This window comes from Apodemus sylvaticus, chromosome 23, assembly GCF_947179515.1.
Source record: "Apodemus sylvaticus chromosome 23, mApoSyl1.1, whole genome shotgun sequence".
Classification (NCBI taxonomy): Eukaryota; Metazoa; Chordata; class Mammalia; order Rodentia; family Muridae; genus Apodemus; species Apodemus sylvaticus.
In genome coordinates, this window is record NC_067494.1 from 48,364,082 (window position 1) to 48,382,086 (window position 18,005).

At 48.7% G+C, this 18,005-nt stretch overlaps 1 protein-coding gene across 2 annotated transcripts in view; it reads left to right on the forward strand.

Annotated features, from left to right (window-relative positions):
- The window catches only part of Smoc2 (SPARC related modular calcium binding 2), a 136,209-nt gene that overhangs the window by 97,707 nt on the left and 20,497 nt on the right, over nt 1-18,005 (forward strand). For both annotated transcript variants that reach the window (XM_052169773.1, XM_052169774.1), the window contains exons 8-9: nt 1,049-1,235; nt 7,611-7,693. In XM_052169773.1, coding sequence (XP_052025733.1) covers nt 1,049-1,235; nt 7,611-7,693 — 270 coding nt within the window. The remainder of the gene's footprint in view (nt 1-1,048; nt 1,236-7,610; nt 7,694-18,005) is intronic.

Consider the following 18,005-nt stretch of genomic DNA (forward strand, 5'->3'; position numbering starts at 1 on the left):
ACACAAGGGAAGTATCGGCAAGCTATATTGGTTATATCTAATCACACATAAGGCTGTGGCTTTTAGAAATATAGAAACTGTACTTGATGATGTAGTCAGTTCACAGGGGGATCCCAGAAACACACACAGTATTGTCCTCAATCACCAAGCAAGGTGACATCAACGTGGTTTTCTACTATTTATTGAGTCTAGAGACATTAATGTGCATGCAGTGAATGCCAAGTGTTCTTTCAGCACTGGAGCAGTGAGGGAAGTGACAGCAGATGTTTATGAAACAGTCAGACATCCAGTTTGCATCTACAGTCTCCTGGCCTTTAGCGCATCACCTGGGCCAGGCTCTGGCCTTTGCACCGCACTTGCTTCTGCAGCTAAGGCAGCGCTGAGCACAGGTCCTTTCCTATCAGCTTCCTCGATGCTTCTTACTTGCCAAGTTGTAGAGGTTTTCTCTTGGGTGTGGTGTACTTGGCTTGACTGGAGTCTTTCCCTGCTGTCTTCCATCTGAGTGAGACTATATGTGACCAATCTAGGGTTGTTTTATATATATATATATATATATATATATATATATATATATATATATATATATATATATTTGTGTGTGTGTGTGTGCTCACGTGCACATGCACACACGTGCCAGTTTATCTGTCTTTCGGCAGATGTTCCTTGGATATAGACTAGTGGTCGTTAGACACAAAAAGGAAACTGAGTTTCTAGCCTGAGAAGACATGACCTCTGTGCACTGTACTGCATAATCCATGTAGGAAAGCCCATGTTTCTCACTAACAAGTGTTTCCCAGGGATTGTGGCCTAAGGGGCACACAGTATGAGCACCCGGAAAGAACAACACATCTTGTCCTGTCGCATAAAACATCCCATCCTCACATCAGGGGGCTGAGGAGGTCGGAGGGAATCACTTGTCTGTTCTTGAGCCTGGTTCCCCTTCTAGTGCTGGGGACAGCACACAGCATCATTCAGCTGCGACTGGTCACTGCTCTCCAATGCTGGCTCCATGTGTCTGCTCACTCCCTGTTTCTTCCCACCCCTGCAGCATCCTCCTGTGACCAGGAGCACCAGTCAGCTCTTGAGGAAGCCAAGCAACCCAAGAACGACAATGTGGTGATCCCCGAGTGTGCGCACGGAGGCCTCTACAAACCAGTGCAATGCCACCCATCCACCGGATACTGCTGGTGTGTGCTAGTGGACACTGGACGGCCCATTCCCGGGACCTCTACAAGGTAAACTGCATCCCCTTGGGAGCTGGAGGAGAGGTAGCCAGGTTATGGGACCAGCAAAGTGGAACCTGCCCCCACGATTCTTTCTACTATGGGCTCAGCTCTTGCTAAACTCAGTATCACAGTCTGAGTGTAACTACCACACAGGAACTCTACACTCTGGTCTCTGTGCTGCTGATCCTTAAGGAGAGTTGTTCTGGCAGTGGGAGGGAAAGCCTATTGTTAGCAGTCGTGGGCCATCAAGTATGGACTAGAGAAGGAGTCGACTCTAAGGAAAGAACATTTGAACCCCTTCTTGCTGCTGGCTTTGGCCAGAGAGGTTAAATAGCTAAGAAGCCAAGGAAGCCTGATGATTCAAATAGCTTTCTATAGAATGTCAATATTTCTATCTAGAAGTTATCATTCAAAGAGAAGAATGTGTGAGGGCTGGAGAGCTGGCCCAGTGTTGAGAGTCACTGGCTGCTCTTCCAGAGAGAGGACGTAGGTTCAATTCCCAGCAGCCACATGACAGCTTACAACTGTCTATAACTCCAGTTCCAGGGGATCTGGCATCCTCGTGCAGGCAAAACATCTATGTGTATTTAAAAGATGGAGGGGGGAGGGGAGAGAGAGAGATTGAGAGAGAGAGAGAGAGAGAGAGAGAGAGAGAGAGAGAGAGAGAGAGAGAGAGAGAGAGAATATGTAAGGCAAGAGTGACCAATGGCTTGCTTATGTTTTCTGTCAGTTTGAACATACAATTATGTTCTCCTGAACTACCAGCAGGAGCTAGTACATGTGTTGTATGTCCGGGAGGGGGAGTTAGTATTCCTGAGTAGGTGCTTGTGCTTGGTGGGCACCTGTCAGTAGCCTTATGACTTTGATTTTTTCCCCCTAGGCTTATAAATATGCAAACATCTTTTCTCTCAGAGTCGCTAGCTTGGCTCTCTAATTTCACCCCGGGTGCCAGGATGAGCATTGGAGTGCTCCCTAAGTTATTTCCCTGATTATTCAAGTGTTAACACTAGTTCTCCGTGGGTGGTCCCGGACAGCACAGATCTCAAGGGCAGAAGCCAAGCGCAACTGCTCAGGTGGCGATGGCTTCATCGAGACCAAGTCCAACCCATGCCCGCCATTTTCTAGCCCCTGACTGAAGCCATCTTCCCTGGGGGTCCTGATTTGGATATTGTAGCAATGTTATAACATCACAGATGATCCTAGCAGTCAACCACCCCTGTCCTTGAGACACTGGAGGACTCTGTATTCCCGCTGACCCCAAAAGCTGAGATGAAGCTGAGCTCCGGCAGCCTCAGGCTGGAAGCAAGTGCAATCTGTATGGCTGAACTAGAACCCCTACCATTTCTGGGGTTTGCTATGGTGATCTGTTGTCTTTCCGAGCCACCTTTCTTGGGGGTGATCTCACTACATATTTGTGCTTTTGGCCCCCTCACCATGCATCATGAGGGGCACCAGTTGGCTCCTGCCAGCTCCTGCCTTGGCTCCGTGCACACTTCTGTCACAGAGGAGAAGTAGCCCTGGCAGATGTGTTCTGAGCTGGCTAACCAACATCCTTACACAGTCAGATCCAGCACTCCTCCAGATGGCTCCGAAATGGTGAGATTAGCATTCTGTTCCTGGAGAACCCGAGAACAGTCTAGATTGCACTTGAGGAGAAAGCAGGGTACTCTCTTTCCTCTGTGAGACTTTCCCTGGATATCAGGCCAAAGAGGCCATTCTCAGACTCCTGCTTCCATGTTTGCCTGATGGAGAACTGTCCTCCCCAAGGTTCAGAAAAAGGCTCAACCTGAACCAAACTGAGAGGGCAGCTCAGATGGCCACCTTCCTCTGCATCACACTTTCTTCTACTAAACAAAAGCCAGAAGATGGTTTAGATGCATTGGGAATGAAGTTTAGATAGTTGTGATCTGTGTGAATGCTGGGAATTGAACCCACATCCTCTGGAGAAGCAGCCAGTACTCTTAGCTGCTGAACCATCTCTCTAGCCCCAGGGCAGTTTCTCTTTTTGAAGGTAAGAGTACCCTTCCCTGGGAACTGACAACATGCTCAATTGCACTCTCTCCCCTAGGCTGATGGTTCCTTCATTAAGTACTAGGGCAGAGCCAGGTTCCGGTCTAATAAACTCTGCTTTCTGAGGACAAGTGATAATATCACCAGTGGCATCTGACAGCCCTATAACATGTGATACCAAGGTGGAGAGCTGTTCAGGGGTGGGCAGGGGCAGGTGGGATCCCAGCTGTCCCCTGCCTGACCAGCCTTTCTAGGCAGGGGAAAGAGGACCCTCCCTACAAGGCAGAGGTGGCACGAAGGATGCTGGGCATTCAGCCAGAGCAGGGAAAGCAGGGCAGAGAGCAGAGCTTTCAGGCTCAGGTCTAGGGTCACACCTCCCACGACAGCCCTGATGGACAGGTCTGGCTGGGGTTGAGCCCTTGCTCATTGGTGCTGAGAATATGCCCTGGCTTCCCTTCCTTCCATTTCCTGTCAGTTTAACACTGGGATGATTCAGATGGCCTCAGTATTCCAGGCATAGTGATGGAGGACAGGGGGTGGGGTGGGGTGGGGTGGGGTTGGTGAATGCAGAGGCTGAGCACCATGACTTCCTGAGGGAAGGGGGGTGGTGGTGACAGAATGGGTCCACTGCTAAGCCTGCGCATGAGGAAATGCTTGGAATGATGATTAATCTGGAGGACACTGAGCAAGAACAGGGACTTGGGATACAGAGTAACAGAGTAGCTGAATATGGCCTCTGAGATGGTAACACTGTGGTGAGATGGTAACACTGTAGTAAAACAGCCCGAGTCCCTTGGGGAGCAAGGTGTGAGGGCCACATAGCGATGCCCAGCACACTTTGGGCAGAAGACAGAGCATCACCTGGCAGCCTTCCCACAACCCTGAGCAAGACAAGTGTGGCTCAAGCCACCAGGGACGCCCTGGCTTGTATTTGCCCTAGGCAGAGCTTAGCACTTGCTTCCCCTCCCCACCTCCCCTTTCCTACTTCCTCGGGAGGACTCCTTGACCTTGGAACCAGGAAGCCGCAAGTGTCAAACTCTTTGCTGTTTATAAGCAGGTCCTCAGGTACCACATAGGAATAAGGCGCTTCCGTCGTGGGCTTCAGTCAAAAATCACACACCCTGTGCTGTCTGTCCATCTTTGCAAAGCTGACCTTCCCTCTGGACCAGACAGGAGGTTGGGATGGTAGATCTTGCAGGTTCCCCTGCCCCTCTGACGGTCTGACCATATTTTGTATGGTCTTGCACGGAGTTAGGACACACCTGCAGGGCCCTGCTGCCAGGCCTGGTAGCACTGAAGCTGGAGGAGAGGCAGATTTCTACCTAGCTGCTGTCCAGGAGGAGAGGGGGCTCTTGGAGAAGGCTATTGGATTTCTCGTGTCGGTCGACTGACAGCCATTCCATTAGACTTCCATTTCACCTTTGTGAGGGCTGGTTCAGGCCTTGTCCACCTGCCTGGTGCTGCAGTCTGGCCCTGTTTGCCTCGAGACAGCCTCTGCTCTGACACCAGTGCTCTGCACAGTGGCCGCACACATGTGACCATGTGGGCGTGAAATTGCACTTCTCCATGGCGGCAAGCCTGGTATCTGATGGGCAGCCGCAGCCAGGCAATGTTCTTTTATTTCTTTTTCTCCTATTTTTTTGTGAACTAAGTGCTGTTGAGAGAACAAAGGCTTTTGCAGCCAAATTCACTTTGGTAAACCCACACGTTCCGCTCCAGGTTACCATGTCTGCACCCGGCCAGCCTTTCTCCATGCTCTCTCCAATGTGCAGAACACAGTTATTTAAATGTGCTTTTCAAATTTCAGCACCACTGAAGGCTCAAGACAGCTCAGCCCCAAATTAGAGCAGAGATCAAATGAGTTGGAACGGGCCTGTGGACAGCCTGGCTCTCAGACGGCGTGGACAACACGAACACTGGAAATAAAGCTCGGCTTTCTGATACTGTAGGACAGTCCACGGCTCACATATCATGGGACTGCTGGTTTGAGGTTCTCCGTCAGACAGAACAGGAACTTGGGATACAGAGTAACAGAGTAGCTGAATGTAGCCTCTGAGATGGTAACACTGTAGTGAAACAGCCTGAGTCCCTCAGCATTGAGTCTCCACGGAGACACATGGTCACTTTTCTGTAGGTTGTAGGTCACCGTAATATATGTGACAGTTTTACCTTACCCCTAACCCTCAGGCAATGTCTGGAAACTGGAACGAAGCTCTGCTATCCAGGGCATTTATTTTCTCTGACTAGCATCGGTCAGGAATAGTAGTTAATGACCCTGGAGGCAGCTGAGTGCATTCACTATTGTCTTCAGATGAATTTTGACTCTTGTCTGATGACACGGCCCTGGGCAGCAGATATCAACTGAGTAGGTGTCCCTCCACCACACTGCCACTGGCCTGTGGCCACTGCCCTATGGCTGTGGATATTCCGTGCTGTCCAGCACTAAGTCTCAAAGTTTCAAAGAATCTAGGCTAGTGACTTTGAGGAAGGAATGTGGTAGTTTGGCTGTTTATGAAGGTGCACTGGGGACTCTTATTTTCAGAAAGATGTGAAATTTGGGGAAAGAGGGCACTGATTTCTCTGGTGTTAAGGCTGTGTCACAAATCATTTATCATGATCATCTTATGATATTTCATAGCACATCATATTGTCTTTGGTTTTGTGAGATAAATTCCCATGCAACTAAGGCTAGCCTCAAACCCACTCGATAGCCGAAGGTACCTTGAACTCTCTTTTTAAAAATTGTGTGTGTGTGTGTGTGTGTGTGTGTGTGTGTGTGTGAGAGAGAGAGAGAGAGAGAGAGAGAGAGAGAGAGAGCATCTAGGCATCTAGAACATGCATGCCGCATCATGCTTGTGGAGCTCTGAAGACAGATTTCTGCAGTTTTGGGGACCGAATTTGGGTTGTTGAATTTCTGTGTCAAGAGATTTTGTGCTTAACCATGACCTCCCTGCCTAGACTTCCTGTCCTGCCTCTACTTCCTGAGTTCTGGGACTACAGGCATACCACCATGCCCAGTTTCAGAACAGTTTAAGAAACGAACATCTCATGATGAGAATTTCATTTTCTCATATTTTCTATAGTAGGAAAGCAACTCAATGACCCCCCAAAACACCCTGAAGCCTAATAAATGTGTCCTGGGAAGTAGTCAAGGAGAAAGGAGGAGGGTCCTATAGAATTTTGCCACTTCGATTGAAAATGGACCTAGAACATTCCATTCATACATACTCCTATTCACCGCCAACCTAGCTTTCTCCTTTCTTAGCCAGTGCTCCCTTAGTCTACACAGTGCTCCCTTAGTCTACACAGTGCTCCCTTAGTCTACAGAGTGCTCCATGGGGGAGCACCTCCCGACCATCTCTTACCGCATCTGCAGCACTCCAGTCCCTAAGAGCGTGTCTCCAAGGTGGGATCCATGAATGAGACTTGGACAAAGCGGGTTATAATTGTGGGGAACAACTCAGTCAGGGTCGAAGTCTGGCAGCTGCAGGTAGCAGGAAGAGAAAGATGGACCATGGGTCCCACTGTCCATTTGGTTGTACGAGTCAGCAGGATAGGTTGTCAGAGATACCTATGGGAGGACAAGACTGGGATGGACTCTCCTGTCCTCCACACCTTGTCCTTGCTGAGGTGACCCGTTCCTTGAGCTCACAGTGAGAGTGTAAACATACAGAAGGAGAAAGTCCGTGGTCTCTGGTACAGGACTCTACCAAGCACCCCCTACAGGCCTGGGCCTAGTGCAGATTCAAGGATCTGCTGAGCAGTATAAGGTATATCTGGGATTGGGCCAGAAACATCCAGTCAGCAAGTACCTCCAGGCACTACTCACTTAGGATGATATTTTCCAGTTCCAACCATTTGCCTAAAAATTTCATGAATTCATTATTTTTAATTGCGAGTAGTATTCCATTGTATAAATACACCACATTTTCTGTATCCATTCCTCCATTGAGGGACATCTGGGTTCTTTCCAGCTTCTGGCTATTATAAATAAGGCTGCTATGAACATAGTGGAGCATGTGTCCTTATTACATGCTGGGGAATCCTCTGGGTATATGCCCAGGAGTGGTATAACAGGGTCGTCCGAACGTGTTATGCCCAGTTTTCTGAGGAACAGCCAGACTGATTTCCAGAGTGGTTGTACTAGTTTGTATTCCCACCAGCAGTGGAGGAATGTTCCTCTTTCTCCACATCCTCGCCAACACCTGCAGTCTCCTGAGTTTTTAATCTTAGCCATTCTGACTGGTGTGAGGTGAAATCTCAGGGTTGTTTTGAAATATATCAAGATATATATCTTGTTAGATGTGAGATACTGAAGACAACTCCAACTCCGGTTCTCAACCCCTCGCTTCTGTCTTATCACCCCGTTCCTAGGTATGAGCAGCCCAAGTGTGACAACACAGCCCGAGCTCACCCAGCGAAGGCCCGGGACCTGTACAAGAACAGGCCACTGCAGGGTGAGTACAGTGTCCCTGGGGGTCGGGAAGCTTGGTTCCCACTCAGGAACCAATGTGAGATGGGGAAGCCCGATGGACCCTGTGCCTTACAGCTTCCCCAAGAGCCCGAATGCGAGCAAACGTGGGAGCCCATGTAAGAGACAGGTAAGACGCACAGTGATCTCAGAGCTAACTCAAAGTTGGCAATGTAAACATGACCACCAGTACATCACCAGACAAATATAAAGGAAAAGGGAAAAAATTGTCCCTAAAGTGAGGCTCCAGCACCCCCCCAAAAAACCCTCCTGGGAGTTTCTGCAAGCCTTCACTCAGTGGGGGACTGGACACCCTGACAGGGTTCTTCATTGAACTGGCATTTGAAGCTGTCTGTTGTCTTTAATAAACACAAGTCCATCTGTATACCAAGTGTACGTAACTGCCAGGACCGTTTGAGATTAAACAGAGAGTAGATTTAAACTTAGAATGAATCAGAGTTTTTTGCTAGAAGATGTTTGCCGGATGTTTGCTTTCTCAAAAAGCACACAAGTGTCTGTCTGTGACTGAGGGCCGAGGGCCTCTGCTACACTGATGTCACAGGCGAACTAGACGCCGTAAGCACCACGCATGGAAGAAGCTCTCTGCTTTGTTCTATCTGGTTGTTTCCTTTAAGTGTCTGCAGACCACAAATGCTCCATCAGAGTCTCCAGGCTCTGACAGCCCATGCTGTAAAGACCTCTATGCCTGGCAAGGCTGGTCTGGTCTCCTCTGGTCAGGAGAAAGTCCTCCTGTAGTAATGAGCTGCATTTCCTTCATTTCCTAAACAACTGATTAAACAGGTAACTTTAAAAGTTTAAAAATATTTGTATAAACTAAAGAGAAGGACAGCACACACACATTTCCTTAGGGACCAATGGTGCCATCTGCGCATGCTCACTGCAGAGGAGCAGCTGGCCTAGCCCTGCTGTGGGGAAGCGGCCGCACTTTCCTCACAGCATGGTTAGCAGTAGCCCACCTCCTGCTCTGATGATCTTGTCCAAGGCTTTCTGCTGGTTCCCACTTCCTGTCCACCCATAGGTTCAGGAGCCTGCAGGTGATGTCATCTTAAGAGCATCCTTCCTATCTGTGGATAGCTTCTTGCTTCCTGCTTCCTGGGTCAGGGATTGAGACAGAGAGGATAAGGTTCAGGGCGAATCTGGCACAGACACCTTGCCTGGGACCTTGCCGTATGGATGCTGTGGTCTTAGCGACCTCTTGGCTCGCTCAGAGGCTTTCTGGACTAAAGAGTACTTTCCCACAAGTATCTAAATCAAATTTTCTTTTGGGGCAATTGCTTATGTAGACTCTGTTGGCTTTCAGCTCCCTATGCAGCTGAGGCTAGCCTTGAATTTCTGCTACTATTGCTTCTTCCCCACAAGTACTGGATTATAGGCTCTGCCGGCGAGTTGGCTGATCAGGCTTTTTTGTATCAGTGGACCATATGGTTTCTTAAAAGCAATATGCTTGCTGTACGTGACGAGGCCTCATCTTATCCTATAGAGTTTCTCTATGTCCTCTGCTCCCAATGCGTACCTGGAAGAACCCAAGACTTAGTATTATTAACACAATGCCCTATGACTTCTAAGTTCTGTGGCCCTCCCCGTCTATGAACGTCACGTTACTGTCCAGAGAGGCTTCTGTTTCCTTCTTTCACGGCGGGATGTCATACTTTAGGTGGCTACTGTTCTTGATTCAAAGACCAGGGTTGTAAGTAATGTGGTGAGAACCCGTGACCATCGCTATGGATAACATGACATAATATCATTGTTTGGCCTATGAAGGTCAGAAGAAGTTACTCAGAAGAGACAATACTCGGAATATGGAAGGGGCCCCAGTAGAGTCAAGGCAGCCACTGCATTTTGCTGGCACAAGGGGGAAGGACCGTCCCTCTGTCCTAGCCCTAGAGAGGTGAGCTAATCTGCAGTCCCGAAATGCTTGGGAGAGCACTGCGCACACCCACTTAATAGCTTTCATTAGTTGGAATGTATTATCCTTATTAGGAGAGAATCCAGGGAAGGCCTAAATTAACTCCAGGAAGCAGAATCTTCTTTGTGGGGAGGAGAAACTTTTTTCCCCCGATAATCCAGCAGGCACCTGGTAGGTGACATGGGTAACATAGACTGAGGGGTGAGTTTGCGTCTGTGGAGACATGCGTTCCTTTCTTCCAGCTCAGCAGCCTTCATCCTCCATGTCAAGCTGGGAAGACTGCTTGCTGCCCTTGCCTGTTTTGTAGCTCATGCCCACTGATAGCAAGAGATGGCTCAGTCTTCGGAGTCTAGCGTCAGGCTGTGTGTGGAGAGCAGTGGTTCCTCGAGGCTCTCTCGTGTCAGGGGCTTCTGTAAGGTTGTTTTACCGTGGCTTTGAGAAAAGCAAAAACCAGGTTAATAAAAAATCGTAAAGTAGTCATAGAGCCATCCATCCTTTGCCCCCAGGCAAACCTCTCTTCTTTTGCTCCTACTTAAAGTACGGTTCGCTGAGTGGCTGCAGGGATAGATCGGTGGTTGGTAACAGGTACTGTTCTTGCTGAGGACCAGCTTTGGCTCCCAGGGCTCACGTCTGCGCTTCACACCATTATCCCAGATCCAAGGCCATCTGGTGCTCCTGCATCCATGCGCACATAACCACAAACAACATAATTAAACGTAAGTTTTAAAAGATCTAAAGAAAGCTCGTGGGTGTTTTGAACGATGTCCCTGCCCCGTTCCTCCACCTGTGCCACTCTTCCTAGCCTCATACTCTCTGGAGACTTAAGAGTTATTTGTGAGGAATTCAGTGTGATCTTTAGTAGGACTTACCTTCCAGGGACACACTCCCTGCCTCTCCATCAGCATGCACCTGTCTGGGGGTACTCCTCTGTTCCCCAGGGCTTGAGAAACCGGGTGAAGATGTGGACCTACTCTTTCTGCCCCTTTCCTGTATCACGGGTTCCCTTGGGCAAGACTCAGCCCTCGGACTCCTTTCCATCAGCACAGAGGCCACCATATACGATAAAATAAGGGATCCCAAATCTCTTCCTCTTGCCCTCCTTTGGTGACACAGCATTGAGAAACATTTGTTGATTTCGATTAGCATCAATCTCTTCCTTTTTTTGATTTTTAATTTTTGCTTTTGTTGAAATAGGCCCCATGAAGCCAACACTGGCCCCTAGTAACTCGCCGCATAGTTGAGGGTGACCTTTGAACTCCCAATCCTCCTGCCTCTACCTCCTGAGTGCCAGAATTACAAGTGTGTGTTGCACTGAGGACTGGACAGGAGTCTGGTGCGTGCTAGGCAACTGTTTTGCCCACCGAGCCCTGTGCCTCGCCTATGGCATAAGGCTTTAAAGGAATAAACACTTCCAGAGTGTGGACGGTAACTGATCCTGGGAGTTTACTGCCTTCTTTATATCTCTGCTCTTCCTACCCAGTGAGAGGAGGAAGATTCAGGAGTGCCTTCTCTGCTTGGCAGCCCACAGCCCTCACGGGCGTAATTATAACCCTCCGCTCAAACCATCAAGCCGCCTTCCTATCTTTTTCAAGCAATATTCTAGCACGATTCTAAATTGCTCCAAAATTAATTATGACTTTCTGAGGCAGCAGAAAACGATCCTCGCCTTGCCCTAGGCACAGCTTAGCTTACTTTCCGAAGGTAATTAGACCCTATGCTGCGCATGCTTGCCAGGTATTGCATGACCCGGGGAGAGCAGACATCAGACAGCACTTTCCACAGCCAGAAGGGTTCCCTGACTGCAGGAGATGGCAATGTTTCTCTTTTAAAAACTAAACGCCAACTTTCATACTTTCTCCTGTCAGGTTAACGCTGAATTCAGACATGAGTCAGCTGAGACCATGGCGGCTTTATGCTTGCTTATTTATTATTCATTTAAAACAATGTTGAGGCGGGGTCTCATAGACCCTATGCTGAACCTGGACCTTGTTCTATAATCAAGGGTCACCTTGAACTCCAGATCCCCCTGCCCCACCTCCTGGGTTTTCTCCCCTGTTCTCTGCGGTGCTGGAGAAGCTAAGCCCAGGCTCCCTGAATGCTCTGCTAACTGAGTCCTAGCTCATACTGTGCTTTATGCACGAGCCTTCAGGTGCAGAGGATTATGCATAAAGGACTGGGTGACGCTGTGTGCATGTGTGTCCCTCTGCGCTTACACAAGTGTGTACCTGCCATCTGCTTCCCTAGAGCCCAAACATACACAGCCACGGGGTACCCTGTGCCACCCTCCTTCTACCAGGCAGGAAGGGAGAAGGTTGGTACCAGGTCTGTGGTGGTTCCTAGTGAAACAGAGCCTGATGGGCTTATGAGCCTTACCCAGAGACCTCATCTTTATCAGCAGCAGGGCCAGCTTCACCTTAGGGACTAGACGCATGGCAGCATCCTGTTTGCTATTGGCCTTCTCAGTTTGCTACTCTATACTCACCACCACGAACCTCATCCTGAAGGCAATAGCCTTGTGTGGGTAGCTCTACACGGGACCCCACTAAGCAGCTAGCTGTGATCACTGGTAACCCAGCAGTGCCTCACCTTGTATACCAGCCACAGAACCAATGCCATGATGTTTAGAAAGCCTTGGTGAACTGGGAGAAATCAGCTAGCAACGGGACTGGGAGGACAGGGAAGGTAGAAACCCTACTAGGCTAGCGAGACACCAGGGAGGTCAGATGGACCACAGCGGGCAGGAACATCTTCCCATCCCCACCATTCAGTAAGCATAGTTTGTGCAGCAGGCCCGGCCTGAGGCCCTGGAGGGAACTGGAGGCAGCAACAGAATCCAAACACATTTCCCATCATGTGGATGCAGATCTGGGAGTGCTGAAGTGCACTGACAGGGAGAAGTGTTTAAAGATGGTCAGGCTTCGAAAAATATCTAAATATTCCAAAGATCCGCGGGCTTCTGTTGGATTTCTCGTTTCCCAACATTTTAAAACATTAAATACATCATTCACAAGATACCCTTGGATTTGCTCAAGTAGCGCAGGGCCGGTGTTTAATGTTACATGAACTGACAGGAGGGGACATTCAGCAGAGAGCCCTAGGCGTCCTGGCCCTGTCAGCCATAGCTGTTTTAGAAATGTGTGCTCATCGCTTCGGCTGGACAGGTCCATCACCAGTTACGTGATAAACTACTTGACCCCAACACACGGAGGGTAGTGTTTACGAAGAAATGAGACAGAGTGAAGTTTAAGTCACCCTCGATCACCCAAGAAGCATCTCCAGACGAGTTAACAGTGTAAGCAGTATTACAGAGACAGCTTCAGAAACGTACGCGGACATGCTGTCCTCGGGCAGTACCAAATATGTTTAATTGTCGCTAAACATCTTCATGCTGTTACAAATATTTTTTTCCCTCGTTATTAAAGCCGTTTATCTAAAATAGCCTAGTTGGAAGAAATGTCCAGCTTGCTGTCCCCGACCTTAGCTCACTTTACCCATTTAGGCTTTGCCCAGGACTAATCTGATTGTCTTTTTTAAGACTCAACAATAGCCAAGTTGGAAGCTCCTCATAGTGCAACCGTTCAACAGACCTAAGAGGCTGGCTTTGGCGAAATGGCGCTGTGAGGGCCCTGCATCACCAGGCAGGCGCATGAGCACACTTCTTGGATACTGATTTCTGAGGCAGGATCTCTGAATGGTTGACGCTCTCCCATTTGACTAGGCTGCCTGGCCACCCAGCCTTAGGGCCCACTCGCCTCACCTCGCCAGCACTCGGATTCCAAGGCCTTGCCGCAGAGAGCAAACGCAGCCTTCATGCCCGAAGGGCAAAGAGTTTACTGCCTGATCTATAGCCGGCTTTGGTCTCTGCACGTTTTTATGTTTTTATCCTATGCCCCAGCCCTGACTCTCAGTAGCTTCCACTGAGTTGGTCTTACTTCTGGGATGGTTCAGACTCCAGAGGGTAGTGGCAACCTTCAGGTGTCACATGTCCCAGGCTGGTGAGCTGTGAAGTGAGGTGGCACTTTTAGCTTGTCATGTCGGCTGGCTGCTGCCTCGCCTCACCAAGTAAAGGCACTCGGACACCGTTTTCCTTTGCTGCCTTTCTTTTCACTCCTACTAAACTGTTCTCTGAAATCTGAAATCAAATTTACCCCCCCCCAGTGCCCAGTGCCCACCCTGTGTTTTGAATCAAGAGCTGGTCAGAATGCTGTTCCTCTTTGGCAATGTGAGTTGTTCCTTTGCAACATTACGTGTGTGTGTGTGTGTGTGTGTGTGTGTGTGTGTGTGAAAGAGAGAGAGACAGAGAGACAGAGAGAGACAGAGAGACAGAGAGACAGAGAGAGATACAGAAACAGAGAGACAGAGGCAGAGACAGAGCTTGGAGCTCTTGACGGTACAGGTATGGGAGAACCACCTCTACTCGCTAGGATCTGGGCCTTGGATATCAAAATCATAGTTTCATTACCTTGCAATCCATGCCCCTAGGCAAAATAAAAGGCACACACAGACACACACAGATACACAAACACAGACAGACAGACAGACAGACGGATGGATGGAGAGAGAGAGAGAGAGAGAGAGAGAGAGAGAGAATAACATAAGTAGAAAAACTGGGAGGATAAACGAAGATTAGTGTTTGTTAAGATCGCTGTTGATACCTGAGTAGGTTTGGGTAAAATTCTGAGACGCTTTTGTCCAGATTCATTAGAAGAATATCTCAGCTGATCCCCAACCATGCTGAGTCAGGTCCTTCTGGGGGAAGGCACAGGCATTGGGAGGTGACAGCCACCTGCTAGAGAAAGCCCATGGGAGGAGACAGCCACACCCAGTTCCCTGAGATGATTCCGGGCAGGCATCTGGGGTTATTATTTTTTTTAATATTTTTATTTTCTATATTCTTTGTTTACATTCCAAATGATTTCCTCTTTCCCGGATCCCCCATCCCCATATGTCCCATAAACCTTCTTCTCTCCATCCCTTCTCCAATCACCTCCCTCCTTTTTCTCTGTCCTTATATTCACCTCCAATGCTAGATCGATCCTTTCCAGGATCAGGACCCTCTCCATACTTCTTCATGCGAGTCATTTGTTATGCAATTTGTGCCTTGGGTATTCAGGGCTTCTGGGCTAATTAATATCCACTTATCAGAGATTGCATTCCATGTGTATTCTTTTGTGATTGGGTTACCTCACTTAGGATGATATTTTCCAGATCAAACCATTTGCCTAAAGGCATCTGGGGTTATATCTCTAACAGGCAGGGCTATGAAAAGATTGTGCTGGGAGCAAAAACTGGATTATATTCTTTTGATAACTTTCTTTAGACCAAGGCCTCAGTGCTCACCTGCATAGATCAGTGACAGGCAAACGGGATGCTCCTGGGTAGCCAAAAATGGAGGAAAGCATGGTTTATGATGAATAATAGCAGGGCCTGGAAATTTCTAGATTATTTTTTCCTTGAACGTGGTTTAATGCTTCATCCTAGTTCTCTTTTGACTTGTCAAACTGAGGGCAGTCAGTCTCAGTGAAATGGAGCCTCTGTCTGACAAAGGGTGATACGGCTGCCCCTCATGTGTTAATTGGCTTTCAGAAATTCCTGGGATGTTTGTGGATGCTGGCTGCGGGCGGCCAACACCACTAATCTATCTCTTCCCTTGGCTTCTGCCTATCTAATCGGCTTCTTGAGCCTGTGCAATCCCCTTGTCCCCAGACAACAGTTGATGCTTTTCTCAGTCCCCACTCTGCTGCCTTGTCATCAGGGTCTCATGAAGTCAAAGAGATGCTCAGAGTTTGAGGACCTTGTGAGGCCTGTGGCCGTCTGGGACACCTCTGGGGCACACTGACAGGCTCAACAGAGAGGCTCGCTGTCACTTCACACCGTCTTGTTAGACAGTCACCACTTCCCACCTTCCCTGGAGCAAAGCAGGCAACTTGCTCACTCAGGGCCGCAGTGGGAATTTTAACTCTGCAGTTTTTCTAGTGGAGAACTCTCTCTGGAGTAATGAGAGGAATAAATAAAGCAGACACCCAGGCACAGACATACCCACAGCGCCACCGACACTCAGACACAGATATACCCACAGCGCCACCAACACCCAGACACAGACATACCCACAGCACCACCGACACCCAGGCACAGACATATCCACAGCGACACCAACACCCAGACGCAGACATACCCACAGTGCCACCGACACCCAGACACAGACATACCCACAGCGCCACTGACACCCAAACACAGACATACCCACAGTGCCACCGACACCCAGGCACAGACATACCCACAGCGCCACCGACACCCAGGCACAGACATACCCACAGCGCCACCGCTGCCCCTTGCTCTGGGCTGGCCACCAGGTGTATGTTGTCAGCATCCTCCACTCTTGAGACATATACTCTTTTTGCACAGCCTGGCTTCCCAGAGCTTGCCATCCCAGCATCCTCTGAGAATGGCATCCGGGAGGCCATAGAGCTTCTAAGTGAGCAGAAGTAGACAGTTGTCTTGTGTCTAGAGAATCAGCGAGGAGCTGGGCTGCAGCCCAACACCCCGTGCTCCTTCCCTGCTGACACTCATACCTAATCCTCTACAGCCCGCAAAGGGGTAAGGGGACACTTACAAGCCTGTAAAATCTGGTTTTTCCTCCCAACTATTTAATTTTCAGAAATAACAACTCTGAGACAAATTATTTATTAAGAAATGTCTAGGCTATAAGCTTTGGCTTGCTCTCCAACTAGCTTATAAGTTATTATCCCGTCTATTCTAACCTGAGTTCAGTTGCCTGATGGTTTATATCTGTCTCCTCAGCACTGTGGCATAAATTTCCCCTGTCTCCAATTATTTCCCAGAATTCTCTCTGGATGTCCCACCTCCTACTTCCTGCCTCAGCTCATTGGCCATTTGCTCTTTTACTGACAGGTGATACTTATAAGAGATTCTTTCTATAAGCACTGGTGCCTATAGCTGCAGGTGGGACAATTTCTGGGAAGCATTCGTGGGTCCTTCAGTGAACACAGTGTTTCCTCCACCTCTGAGGTCGTGGCTGTAGGAATCTGGTAAAGTCTAGGCATGAGGTGGAGATTCCTAGAAGCCAGTCTCGGCTTGTGTGCTCTGAGTCGTCCTCAGAAGCACCCAGTAGAACCAGGTTTAGATTCTCACCACTGTTTTCACACAAGCTCTTGTGCTTGGAGTAACCTTTTAACTACCAAAGCTAGAGTCTTCCGGGAGTCTGCAGCAGACAGAAGCCACACACAGTGCTCAGACACACACTAAAGGCTGAAAGGTTCAGGACTCAAGACTGCCAGGCTGAAGAACTAGAGAAGCAGGTAATTACATTGTATCAAAAACAATTATTCAGATGTGTTGTGGAGCACTATTGTGTAGACTTGGGTATAGGGGAGCTCTGACAGCTGCAGTGCATCCTGGATCAGCTCCCAGGCAGCTGAGGAGTAGGCGTGGAGTCCAGAGAATTCCTAGCTTGTATCATGTGTTCTTCAGGGCACATGGAAACCAGGGACAGAAGGATTAGCTTGAGGTTGTGTGGCTCAACAGGACTACATGCATTGAAAGTCTAGCCACATCTTGTTGCCCTTAGGAGTCTGGGTCTTTTACCTTGGCATTGGTGTTTGGTAATTTTATTTTTCCATTGTCACTCTTTACATATGAAAAGTAAATAGTGTGTTATTTGGTTTGGTAGCAAATTCCCATGAAGTTTTGTGCACCGTCTGGAGAGTCCCGGTTTTCTCAGAAGTAGTCAAGAACTCACACAAGCAGCGAATACATGTTTCTACTGCCTGGAACCTGTGCATGCAGTGTGTTCACGTGCATGCAGTGTGTTCACGTCCCCATCACCTGCATGAGTATGCAGGCCACTTGTGCCTACCTCCTCCACCAGACTGCCTATCCTAATCTTGCAGATGTACTCCCCATCTCTTACTCACCCTCCTCCCCCCATTAAGAGGCCAATGACCAAGAGCTAACAAACAGATTGTGGGTTGTCAAACACTCGCTTAAGGGAATGAATGTCAGGGGTAATGGTGGCTCACACCTTTAATCCTAGCACTTGGGAGGCAGAGGCAGGCAGGATTTCTGAGTTCGAGGCCAGCCTGGTCTACAGAGTGAGTTCCAGGACAGCCAGGGCTACACGGAGAAACCCTGTCTCAAAAGAAAGAAAGAAAGAAAGAAAGAAAGAAAGAAAGAAAGAAAGAAAGAAAGAAAGAAAGAAAGAAAGAAAGAAAGAAAGAAAGAAAGAAGGAAGGAAGGAAGGAAGGAAGGAAGGAAGGAAGGAAGGAAGGAAGGAAGGAAGGAAGGAAGGAAGGAAGGAAGGAAGGAAGGAAGGAAGGAAGGAAGAGGGAATGATGGTCTAGACCATCAGCCT